The sequence below is a fragment of the Ahaetulla prasina genome, chromosome 1 (genome assembly GCF_028640845.1).
Source record: "Ahaetulla prasina isolate Xishuangbanna chromosome 1, ASM2864084v1, whole genome shotgun sequence".
NCBI lineage: Eukaryota > Metazoa > Chordata > Lepidosauria > Squamata > Colubridae > Ahaetulla > Ahaetulla prasina.
In genome coordinates, this window is record NC_080539.1 from 14,471,503 (window position 1) to 14,483,670 (window position 12,168).

The 12,168-nt window shown below is 44.8% G+C and overlaps 1 protein-coding gene across 1 annotated transcript in view; it reads right to left on the minus strand.

Annotated features, from left to right (window-relative positions):
- Positions 1–330: 330 nt before the first annotated feature.
- The window catches only part of MNT (MAX network transcriptional repressor), an 89,124-nt gene continuing 77,286 nt past the window's right edge, over positions 331–12,168 (minus strand). Inside the window, exons 5-6 of the mRNA XM_058164262.1 lie at positions 2,963–3,155; positions 331–2,019 (exon numbers count right to left, since the gene is read on the minus strand). Coding sequence (XP_058020245.1) covers positions 1,313–2,019; positions 2,963–3,155 — 900 coding nt within the window. The 3' untranslated portion in view covers positions 331–1,312. The remainder of the gene's footprint in view (positions 2,020–2,962; positions 3,156–12,168) is intronic.

Genomic DNA, 12,168 nt, shown 5'->3' on the forward strand with positions numbered 1-12,168 from the left:
ACTTCCATCTTTCTACCACTTAAAAGATGGAATAAAACTTAAGAGCAAGGAGCTGAATTATGCATTTTAAGAGAGAATTACCCATTGCTCCCTGCTCTTCAGATCACAAGATTGTTTTTTTGAGTTTTCATTTCTATCTAGATCCAAGCCATAGATTGGATACAAGCCATGCAGGAACCTATCATTAGATGTCCAAAGACCCAGAACCAAACCCCACATCAGGCACAAAAGCAGGTAAAAAAAACAAAATTAAAAAAAAAATCAATCAGGTAGTTTGAATATTACAATAAACACAAAATCCACGGGTGTGCAACCTCGGTTGTTTTTTTTTTTACCTTTTTATTAGACAGAGGGTATCCTTAAAATGCCATAACAAGTCACAGTGATTATGGATGATTTTACTGAAATGTAAATATAGTGGGGAGTTGGGGAAGGAGTAATGTGTTTTGCCTTTTTTTTGTTTTTGTTTTAAATACCCTGGTCCACAAAACCATCTATATTGTTTCAAGATGCTTTTAAAAAAGAAAAGAAAAAGGACGCTCCCTCTTCCCTTTTTTCACATCAGGAGGAGTGATGTTGATGTGTGTCCGTTATTCCTGGAAACAAAAGGATCTGCCCATCAATGGTGTTCACGGAGAACCATATTTTTATATATATATATGTAGCTATACGCAGGTAGATATATATATATATATATAAATATATATATATATATTCTATGATTTCTTTTTCTTTTTCCTCTATGCAAAGTCTTAATAATAAAGGAGATCAGCCATTAAAAAAAAAGGAACTACAAAGAAGCAACACCTCAAAAAATAAAATAAAATAATAAAGTAAAAAACAAACAAACACAAAAAGGTCGTGGCGGCTGGGATGGTTGAAAGGAAAAGTCGAAGTCTTAAGAACTTTATTACAGTCTTATTTCACTGATTACATGTCAAAAGAAGAAAAAAAAATCACCGTGAAGGACAGTTTATTGATTTATTTTTTTCTCTCTCTGATTAGGGGAAATTCAAGTGCAGAAGCAGCCCTTATGGGTTTTTTCTATCCCCCCCACACCCTCCCTCCCATGACCGACTTTCTCGAGAGAAATCAAAACGGGTGGGGAAAAAAAAACTGGGGAAGGGACAGGTGGAGGGAGGAAAGGTTATCTCTGCCCGTCCCGCGGCCTCTCTCTCTCTCTCTCTTTCTCTCTCTCTTGCGCCATCCTCTCGCGGAGGGTCGGTGTGTCCAACCCTCTCACTCCTAACATCTCTGCCACGGGGCACAGTTGGAATGTATGGAGTTTTATCCAGTTGTTTTGCAGCTGATTCTACGCCAGCTTCAAGGTGCTTACGGGAAAAGGGGGCATGGTAACCATGGTGACGGGGTTCAAGACCGTTTGGCCCACCAACTGCTGGTGGTGCACAACTTGAGTTCCAACGCCGGGCTTCGCCATGACCGCTGGCTGGCCGAGGCTGGCAGTTCCATTCACTTGCTGGTGAGAGATGGCGTGTGCAATGTGGCCCACCATGGGCTGGCTGACCGCCACGGGCTGCGGGTACAGGGGAAGCTGCTGCCCCAGGTGGGTTACGTGGTTGAGGGTGGCCGGGTGCACAGTGATGTGGCCGATGGGCTGAGCTGCGGTCGTCAGCTGGACAGGGCTGGAGGTGGACGAGGGCGCGAGGTGGGCAATGTGCTTGGGCTGGGGGCCCGGGAGAACATGGTTGACAGTCTGAATGACGGAGGCGTGGGTAGTGGCCGTGTGGGCGATAACAGTCGATTGCACGGTGGAGGCCGCCACGAGGTGAGTCTGTGCAGGGACAATCGCTTGGGGCTGGACCAGGGCCTGGGGCTGGAGGGGGGGTGGGGCGTGGGGCGGGACGTGCTTCTGGGCCAGCGGCAGAACCGATGGGCGATGGGCAGCAGCAATGGGGGCCACTGCTTTCAAGAGCTCGGGATGCTGGCGATGTGCGAGCTTCGGCAACGAATTGACAGGACTGTTGTCTTCCATGTCCTCATCCATATTGTCTTCTCCTTCTGCGGGGAGATAAAACAAAAGCAGAGGTAAAATTCTGGCTGAGGGAAAAGGCGGGAACCCACAGGAGGCCAAAGCAGGTCATCCAATCACTGAAATCGCTATTTCTTACACTAGATGAGAGATAGACGGACAGATGATAGATGGATGGATGGATAGATAGATATAAACAGAAGATGAGAGAGAGAGAGAGAGGGACGGAGGGAGGGAGAGAGATGATGATAGATACATTAGATAAAGAAATAGAGATAGATAGATGATAAATGATATATAGGTGATAAGATGTAGAGCTGGATGGATGGATGGATGGATGGATGGATGGATGAACAGCAATAGCACTTAGACTTATATACCACTTCAGAGTGCTTTACGGCCCTCCCTAAGCAGTTTTACAGTCAGCCTATTGCCCCCAACAACCTGGGTCCTCATTCTACTGACCTCAGAGGGATGGAAGGCTGAGTTAACCTTGAGCTGGTGAGGACTGAGCCCCTGGCATCGGCAGAATTAGAGTGCAATACTGCATTCTAACCACTGCGCCACCACGGCTTTTAGATTAGACAGATAGATGATACATAATGCAGTGCAGCTCATGCAGTAGTAGTATTACATAGACAAATAAAAAAACCTCTTTTTATTCATTTATGTAATTTTATTTATTAAATTTATATGCCGCTCATCTCACCACTGAAGTGATTTTTCCAGCACATGCAAGTTTTATTTGCAGTGCAGATATTTTCTTTCTTGTTCTCTTTTTTCTTTCTCTCTCTCTCTCTTTCTTTCTTTCTTTCTCTTCTTTCTTAGTTTATTTTTCTTTCTTTCTCTCCTCTTTCTTTTCCTTCCTGCCTTCTTTCCCTTTTATATTTTATTTATTTTTAATCTTTTAATTTTTATCTTGTCACGAAATGGAATCTTGCCGTGAAATGGCACCAAAACATTCCAACATACCTGAAGCAGTTGAAGTGGACGCCTGATCATCTTCTGGTTGAACCGTCTGGCGGATTATCCGGTCAATTTCCAAGACATCCATCCACTGACTCAACTCATTCTTCAGTTCTGCCAAACGTTGCTGCGTGGCAATTTTCTCTCTGGCTAGCCGCTCCATCTCATGCTCATACTCTTTCTCTTTGCGTTTCAAGGTCTGCAAAGAAAAGCCAAACATGAAATCAGAAGGAGGTTGGTTCCAAAGGGAGAAGGGGGAGGTTCATTTTCTCCTTGGACAAATGAAGCCTTCCCCGGAAACAAGAACTCTGGAAGAGAAAACACCATCTCTGTGAACTTTGCTCGGCCGCGCAAATGACAGGAAATCCTCACTTTCTTGGCACACCCAGATAAGGAAGAAACTGAGCTACAAAATTTTTTATATCGCACTTGCAAGAATTTAGACCATTAATTGTCCTCCTCAACAAAGGCCGGCTTTTTCATAGAATAGAATAGATTTTTTTTTTTATTAGCCAAGTATGATTGGACACACAAGGAATTTGTCTTGGTGCATAAGCTCTCGTGGACCTTTTGAAAATAGCGTTTTAGAGATTTAAGAAAAAAGCCATAAAAGCCAACACAGTTCTAGGCTGCATAAACAAAGGGATAGAATCAAGATCACGTGAAGTGTTAATACCACTTTATAATGCCTTGGTAAGGCCACACTTGGAATACGGTATCTAGTTTTGGTTGCCACAATGTAAAAAAGATATTGAGACTCTAATGAGTGCAGAGAAAAGCAATAAAGATGATTAGGGGACTAGAGGCTAAAACATATGAAGAACGGTTGCAGGAACTGAGTACGTCTAGAGACATGATAGCAATGTTCCAGTGTTCCAATATCTCAGGGGCTGCCACAAAGAAGAGGGAGTCAAGCTATTCTCCAAAGCACCTGAGGGCAGGACAAGAAGCAATGGGTGGAAACTAATCAAGGAGAGAAGCAACTTAGAACTAAGGAGAAATTTCCTGACAGTTAGAACAATTAACCAGTGGAACAACTTGCCTTCAGAAGTTGTGAATGCTCCGACACTGGAAATTTTTAAGAAAATGTTGGATAACCATTTGTCTGAAGTGGTGTAGGGTTTCCTGTCTAAGCAGGGGGTTGGACTAGAAGACCTCCAAGGTCCCTTCCAACTCTGTTTGTTCTATTCTATTCTGTTCTGTTCTAATTCTATTCTATTCTACAAGAAACCGCGCAAAAGGAACATGGAATGCCTCTTCTAAGAGGTTGCCACTTCCAACATGCTCTCTCCGGCATGGGCCTCTCCTATTGTTTATGATTTCATCTCCCATCATCATCCTCAGCAAGTGGGATCAATGGCTCACACAGGACAAAACAATTTAAGGATCCAGGAAACTGGTTTAAGGAGCAGGATCTTCCCTGTGGTGCATATGGGAAGGCCTCTCTTACATTCCTGTTGCAGCAACTATAAGGGCAGGAGAAGAGAGTGAAATGCTGTTTTTTCTTCTCTTAAGCAATGACATTGACCAGCAACAAAACCATCCAGATCATTTGAGACAGACTGCAGCCTTCATCTCCGTGCACAGCTAAGTGTCCTTCTTTATAGCAAGCAGAAAGAACTACCCTGTTTTCCCTAAAATAAGACATCCCTTGATAATAAGCCCAATCGGGCTTTTGACTGCTTGCACTAAAATAAGCCCTCGCCAAAAATATTTAAACAGATGTGCAGCAGGTCCTCGTTATTTCCGCTGGTTTCCCCCATGCGCCCCAAAACAATAAGACCTCCCCAAAAATAAGGCCAAGTGCTTATTTCGGGGTTCAAAAAAAGCAAAAGACCGGGCCTTATTTTCGGGGAAACACGGTACAGGTAGTCCTCAACTTAAAACAGTTCACTTAGTGACTTCTTCAAAGTTCCAAGGGCACTGAAAAAAGTGACTCGCGGCCATTTTTTCACACTTACGACCTTTGTAGCATTCCCATGGTCACGTGATCAAAATTCAACCCCTTGGCAACTTGGTTCATAGTTATTATGACCGTTGCAGCGTTCCAAGACCACGTAAAATACCTTTTGCGACCTTCTGGTGTGCAAAGTCAATGGGGAAGCCAGATTCACTTAACAACGGTGTTGCTAACATAACTACTGCAGCGATTCACTTAACAATTGCAGTAAGAAAGGTCATAAAGTGGAGGGAAATTCACTCTGCAACAAAAATGTGGACTCCATTGTGGTCGTAAGTCACGGACTAAGGTAAAAGTAAAGGTTCCCGTCGCACATACGTGCTAGTCGTTGCCGACTCTAGGGGGCGGTGCTCATCTCCGTTTCAAAGCCGAAGAGCCAGCGCTGTCCGAAGATGTCTCTGTGGTCATGTGGCCGGCATGACTAAATGCCAAAAGTGCACGGAACGCTGTTACCTTCCCACCAAAGGTGGTCCCTATTTTTTCTACTTGCCTTTTTACATGCTTTCGAAACTGCTAGGTTGGCAGAAGCTGGGACAAGTCACGGGAGCTCACCCCGTTACACGGCAGCACCAGGGATTCGAACCGCTGAGCTGCCGACCTTTCAATCGACAAGCTCAACGTCCTAGCCCCTGAGCCACCGCGTCAAGGACTACCTGTACATAAATCCCAAAGTGGGGAGTATTTAAGGGATTTCCACTTTTCAAGTCCACTCTGGCTTTGGTGCAGCAGGAAATCTGACTTCAAATACTATTGGTTTCTACTGGGAAGGAAGGCAAAGAATAAGGAATGAGCAAATGTAGGGCTGATTCTGGATTTTCTTCACTGGAAACAATATCCATCATTTCCCCTATGATTGCATTTGTCCCTCTCCAAAGCCTGAGAGACGAAGGACTCAAACGCTAAAACAAAATTGGAAAAACGGTGTTTTAATGGTCCAAGGAACTGGATGAATGAGCTTCTGAGGTCACAGCTCTACTCAAACGTGATTCAGTTACGCTCTGCTCGTTCGGCCGAGCATTAAAGGAGCAACTGCTGGAAGCTGAATGGAGTGCAAGCATATTTTATATAACACCACTGAGAGACTTTTTAGGTCCTTCAAGTTCTACGATTCCACAGCTGGCCTGCCATCACTGGTGTGGGGGGGACACACACATGGCTGCTTTAAAGAGGTGCAACTGTTGTTCCTCTGGGCTCCTTATCCTTTTGGGGAGTTACATTTGCTGAGCCCACAAAAGCGGAGGGGGTGGGTGGGGTGGTTGGGGGGAGGGAGAGGAGAATAATAACGGCCCTTTTATGACTTGTGGACTTCAACTCCCAGAATTCCTGAGGAATTCTGGGAGTTGAAGTCCACAAGACATAAAGGGGCCAAGCTTCCCCATCTCTGCACTAAAAAGAGACATTTACTCTGTAAATTAAGAGAATTTTTTTGAAAAAAAACAAGCAAAGCAAACTGCTCCTTTTCGAAAGTGAAACGCAATTGCTGTTGAGCATTCCTGTCTAATTGAAGACCTGAGCAACCCCTTATGATAAAAAAGGTGTTTTTTTTTCTTTTTTTAAAAGTCAATTTTATGGCAGGGAAAAGAAATCTGGTTACAGAAAACTTGGCCATGGATAGGCAGATTTTTACAACTTCCTGACCTCCGGGCCTTTCGCCGCGAGCTGAAGACGTATTTATTCTTCCGAGCAGGACTGGCATAATATGGGTTTTAAATTGGATTTTAAACGGGGTTTTATATCATGTCTTTTATAGTTTTAATTTGGCCAAGGTTGAATAAGTTTTTTAAATGGGTTTTATTGTATATTGTATTGTATTTTTATCTGGCTGTTAACCGCCCCGAGTCCTTCGGGAGAAGGGCGGTATAAAAATTAAATTATTATTATTATTATTATTATTATTATTATTATTATTATTATTATTATTATTATTATTATTATTATTATTATTACATCCAACTGATTTCCAAGTGCATTAACGGGGAGCATTCTCAATTCTCTTGATGCACCATTCTCCTAAAAACAAAAGGATGTGCCAATCTTATGCGTTTTTAAATCCTTGACAGACTCCCATTCATTTTCCCAAGCTCTGGAAAAGCCCGTTTGGAGCTATATTAGCCATGCATTGAGGTCAGTGGTACAAAACCACTGTGAATATAAGTCTCGCTTTCTTCCTTATGGGTCAATTCTCTATAAAAGGTAAAGGCAAAAGTTCACTTCGCAGATACGTGCTAGTCATTCCTGACTCTAGGGGGCAGTGCTCATCTCCGTTTCAAAGCCGAAGAGCCAGCGCTGTCCAAAGATGTTTCCATGGTCTTGTGGCCGGCATGACTTTCTGGACCGGGAGGCCCTATGCACGGTCACTCACGCCCTCGTGACGTCTCGCCTGGATTACTGCAACGCTCTCTACATGGGGCTCCCCTTGAAGGGCATCCGGAGGCTACAGTTAGTCCAGAATGCGGCTGCGCGGGTGATAGATGGAGCCCCTCGTGGCTCCCGCATAACACCTATCCTGCGCAGGCTGCACTGGCTACCTGTGGCCTTCCGGGTGCGCTTCAAGGTTTTGGTGACCACCTTTAAAGCGCTCCATGGCATAGGGCCGGGTTATCTACGGGACCGCCTACTGCGACCAGATACCTCTCACCGACCCGTGCGCTCTCACAGGGAGGGACTCCTCAGGGTGCCGTCAGCTAGGCAGTGTCGTCTGGCGACGCCCAGGAAGGGCCTTCTCTGTGGGGCTCCCCGCCTCTGGAACGAGCTCCCCCCAGGACTCCGCCAACTTCCGGACCTTCGAACCTTCCGTCGCGAGCTCAAGACACATTTATTCATCTGTGCAGGACTGGCTTAGATTTTAAATTTTATAGGGGTTTTAAATTGATTTTAATATTTATATTTCTATTTTTAATGATAGGGCACTGGAATAAGTTTTTTAAAGATTATTTTAATTTTGTACACTGATGTTTTATATGCCTGTGAACCGCCCTGAGTCCTTCGGGAGAAGGGCGGTATAAAATTAAATTATTATTATTATTATTATTATTATTATTATTATTATTATTATTATTATTATTATTATTATTATTATTATTACATCCAACTGATTTCCAAGTGCATTAACGGGGAGCATTCTCAATTCTCTTGATGCACCATTCTCCTAAAAACAAAAGGATGTGCCAATCTTATGCGTTTTTAAATCCTTGACAGACTCCCATTCATTTTCCCAAGCTCTGGAAAAGCCCGTTTGGAGCTATATTAGCCATGCATTGAGGTCAGTGGTACAAAACCACTGTGAATATAAGTCTCGCTTTCTTCCTTATGGGTCAATTCTCTATAAAAGGTAAAGGCAAAAGTTCACTTCGCAGATACGTGCTAGTCATTCCTGACTCTAGGGGGCAGTGCTCATCTCCGTTTCAAAGCCGAAGAGCCAGCGCTGTCCAAAGACGTTTCCATGGTCTTGTGGCCGGCATGACTTTCTGGACCGGGAGGCCCTATGCACGGTCACTCACGCCCTCGTGACGTCTCGCCTGGATTACTGCAACGCTCTCTACATGGGGCTCCCCTTGAAGGGCATCCGGGGGCTACAGTTAGTCCAGAATGCGGCTGCGGGTGATAGATGGAGCCCTCGTGGCTCCCGTATACCACCTATCCTGCGCAGGCTGCACTGGCTACCTGTGGCCTTCCGGGTGCGCTTCAAGGTTTTGGTGACCACCTTTAAAGCGCTCCATGGCATAGGGCCGGGTTATCTACGGGACCGCCTACTGCGACCAGATACCTCTCACCGACCCGTGCGCTCTCACAGGGAGGGACTCCTCAGGGTGCCGTCAGCTAGGCAGTGTCGTCTGGCGGCGCCCAGGGGAAGGGCCTTCTCTGTGGGGGCTCCCGCCCTCTGGAACGAGCTCCCCCCAGGACTCCGTCAACTTCCGGACCTTCGAACCTTCCGTCGCGAGCTCAAGACACATTTATTCATCTGTGCAGGACTGGCTTAGATTTTAAATTTTATAGGGGTTTTAAATTGATTTTAATATTTATATTTCTATTTTTAATGATAGGGCACTGGAATAAGTTTTTTAAAGATTATTTTAATTTTGTACACTGATGTTTTATATGCCTGTGAACCGCCCTGAGTCCTTTGGGAGATAGGGCGGTATATAAATTTAAATAATAAATAAATAAAATAAATAAATAAAGACTCAATACCAAAGGCACACAGAATGCTGTTACCTTCCCATCAAAGGTGGTCCCTATTTTTTCTACTTGCATTGTTTACATGCTTTTGAACTGCTAGGTTGGCAGAAGCTGGGACAAGTAATAGGAGCTCATTCCATTATGCGGCACTAGGATTCGAACCGATGAACTGCCGACGTTTCGATTGACAAGCTCAGTGTCTTAGCCACTGAGCCACCATGTCCCTCAATTTTCTATACCCCAAAGCAAACTGAGGATGGAGAACCCACCTCAGCATAATTCTCCTATCCTAAGTGATCCAGTTGTGACTCAGATTTCCACGAGGGCTAGGACCTTTAAAAGAGGGAAGGTAGGAATGAGCTGAAGGAACTGCTGCTTTGGCAGGCCTGATTTGTCCTCCCTTTTCTTTAGGGTCTGTGACAATTTGCCGCAGCCAACTCGCCACAGTCGACTCACAGCTGGCCATGTCCAACTCACGGCCAACTTGCTCCAGTCGACTCACTGCAGGACAACTGTGAGAAGAAAGGTCGTAAAATGGGGCCAAACTCACTTAACGACTGTCTCGCTTAGCAAAAGAAATTTGGGGCTTGATTGCTGTTGTAAATTGAGGGCTGCGTGTAAATTGTTTAGACGAGTAAATTACAAAACACATTGCATTAAGAATGATTAAACATTATCGGTTTCTATTAAGCATCTCTTAATGAACACAATCCAGGCCTGGAAATGTCTCTAGAGAGAGACTATAAGGTTTTGCAGGCCAAGATAAAAATCGAGCTTTTCCAAAACAATCAAGAGAATGTGTGTGTGTGTGTGTGTGTGTGAGAGAGAGAGAGAGAGAGAGAGAGAGAGAGAGGGAGGGAGGGCAGGAGTAGTCTCGCACATGCTTGTGACTTGTGAGTTTGTATTTTGGGAAGTGGGGGAAGGAAGAGCTCCCTTCCTTTGGTAGTTCTGCCAATTTCACTCCTTTCAGGCATAGCTGACCCCCCCCCCATCCTACCTCACCCCACCCCGGCTGCGAATTTCGGCTGACATCTATGCATCTTCTTTTCAGAACAGCCTTATCAGGAGGGTGCAGCAGGGAAGGTGCAGCTGGTTCTGATTTTATCCCGGAAGAGAAAAGAGATAATGAAGAGGGGAAAAAAATGAAGGTGGGGCGGAGGAAATGCAATTTATAAGAGCCTTGGCATAAGTTCCACTGAACGCACAAAGGGATGTTCTGAGGCCAAGTTTGTAGAGAAAGGCCTTTTACCTGAATTAGACCGTTAGCCCTCAAACCATCATCTGGCAGATCTCTGGGGTTGAAAAAGGGAGGTTATTCGGGGCTCAGAAACGGGCCCCTTTGATCTGAAAAAAGACTTGCTTATCGCTGCCTTTCTCTCCATGACCTAATGGGGACATTCTAGCCACACCAGCGGTGAAACCCAGCAGGTTCTGGAGAACCGGTAGCGGAAATTTTGAACAGTTGGGAGAACCGCTAGCAGACATTTTGAGTCGTTCGGAAAAACAGCAAATACCACCTCTGGCTGGCCCCAGAGTGGGGTGGGAATGGAGATTTTGCAGTATCCTTCCCCTGACACACCCACCAAGCCACGCCCAGAAAACCACACCACGCCCACAGAACCGGTAGTAAAAAAATTAGATTTCACCACTGAGCCACACATTTAGGAAATTCACCAAACTATTCAAAATTAATCGCTCAACTGAGCAACTGTGACTCTGTGGAAACTTTTTCGGTGTTATCGCTTTCCTCGCATTAAATTCAGTTAAACTGACAGTTTGGCCTGGGGGGACAAGGCCTTCAAGGGGATTGCAGATGAAAAGTGGTGTGTGTGTGTGTGTGTGTGTGTGTGTACGTACGGCATGTGGGGAAGGGCCCCCAGAAAAGCGACGTATGTTATAATGTATAATGTATAATGTAGTTACTGCCTTGTTAATGCAAGAAAAAAGAAAGAAAGGCTTAAAAAGTTCTGGTCCTTGCAAATACAGGTAATCCTTGATTTACAACAGTTCATTTAGGGACCATTCAAAGTTTTTTCACGGCAGTGAAAAAAAGTGACTTTAGGGCTATTTTTCACACTTACAATCTTTGTAGCCGCCCCGCGATCATGTGATCAAAATTCAGATGCTTGGCAACTGACTCAAACTCATGACGGTTGCCGTGTTCCAGGGTCAGGTGATCGATCACCTTTTGCAACCTTCTGACACGCAAAATCAACGGGGAAGCCAGATTCCCTGAACAACCGTGGTACTAGCTTATCAACTGCACTGCACTGCACTGATTCATTTAACAACTGTGGCAAGAAAGGTCGTAAAATGAGGTAAAACTCATTTAACAAATGTCTCACTTAACAAGAGAAATGTTGGGTTCAATTGTGATCATAAATCAAGGATTATATAGCTATGAGGGACAGGTCCTATACATCAGGGGGTCCCCAACCTGTGGCCTGCTACTGGCCCATGACCTAATCACCACAGGGCCGGACGCTGCACATGCCTCCGTGAACATGCATGGTTCCACTCGCGTGTCGCAAGCACTTGCAGCCACACTTGCGCGAACCTCATCACTCACGCATCGGCGTTGAAGGCCCCCACGCGCACTTACACACGCCTCCCCTACCACAAAATCACTGCCTCTTTCCTTCCTCCTCCCGCTCCGGACCACCAACTCTGCTATACATAACACGATTATCTTCTCTATGCAAGTTTCACAATTATAAACCCATATAAATATTTAGCAGATAACTAAAACGACAAGATTATCCAAAAGGATAACAGGCTGCAACGCTTTGTCATTTTGATTCTTTTTAACACACACACACACGTATGTAATTGCTGCCAAGCAACATGACTCATATATTTGTGCAAAAGCCGAAGGCATTCATTACGCAGGACCAACCAACATCATCCTGTCTGGAGTTACAACACAATTTGCAAAGTCATTTTTTTCCTCATCTGCAGATCCGCCTTGCCCTGAGTGACAGAACAAGCACTGAGGTAAAATATACAGAAATACAACACTAAACCATACATACGGAACAAATACTAAAGCAAAGTTCACAGAAATACAACACAG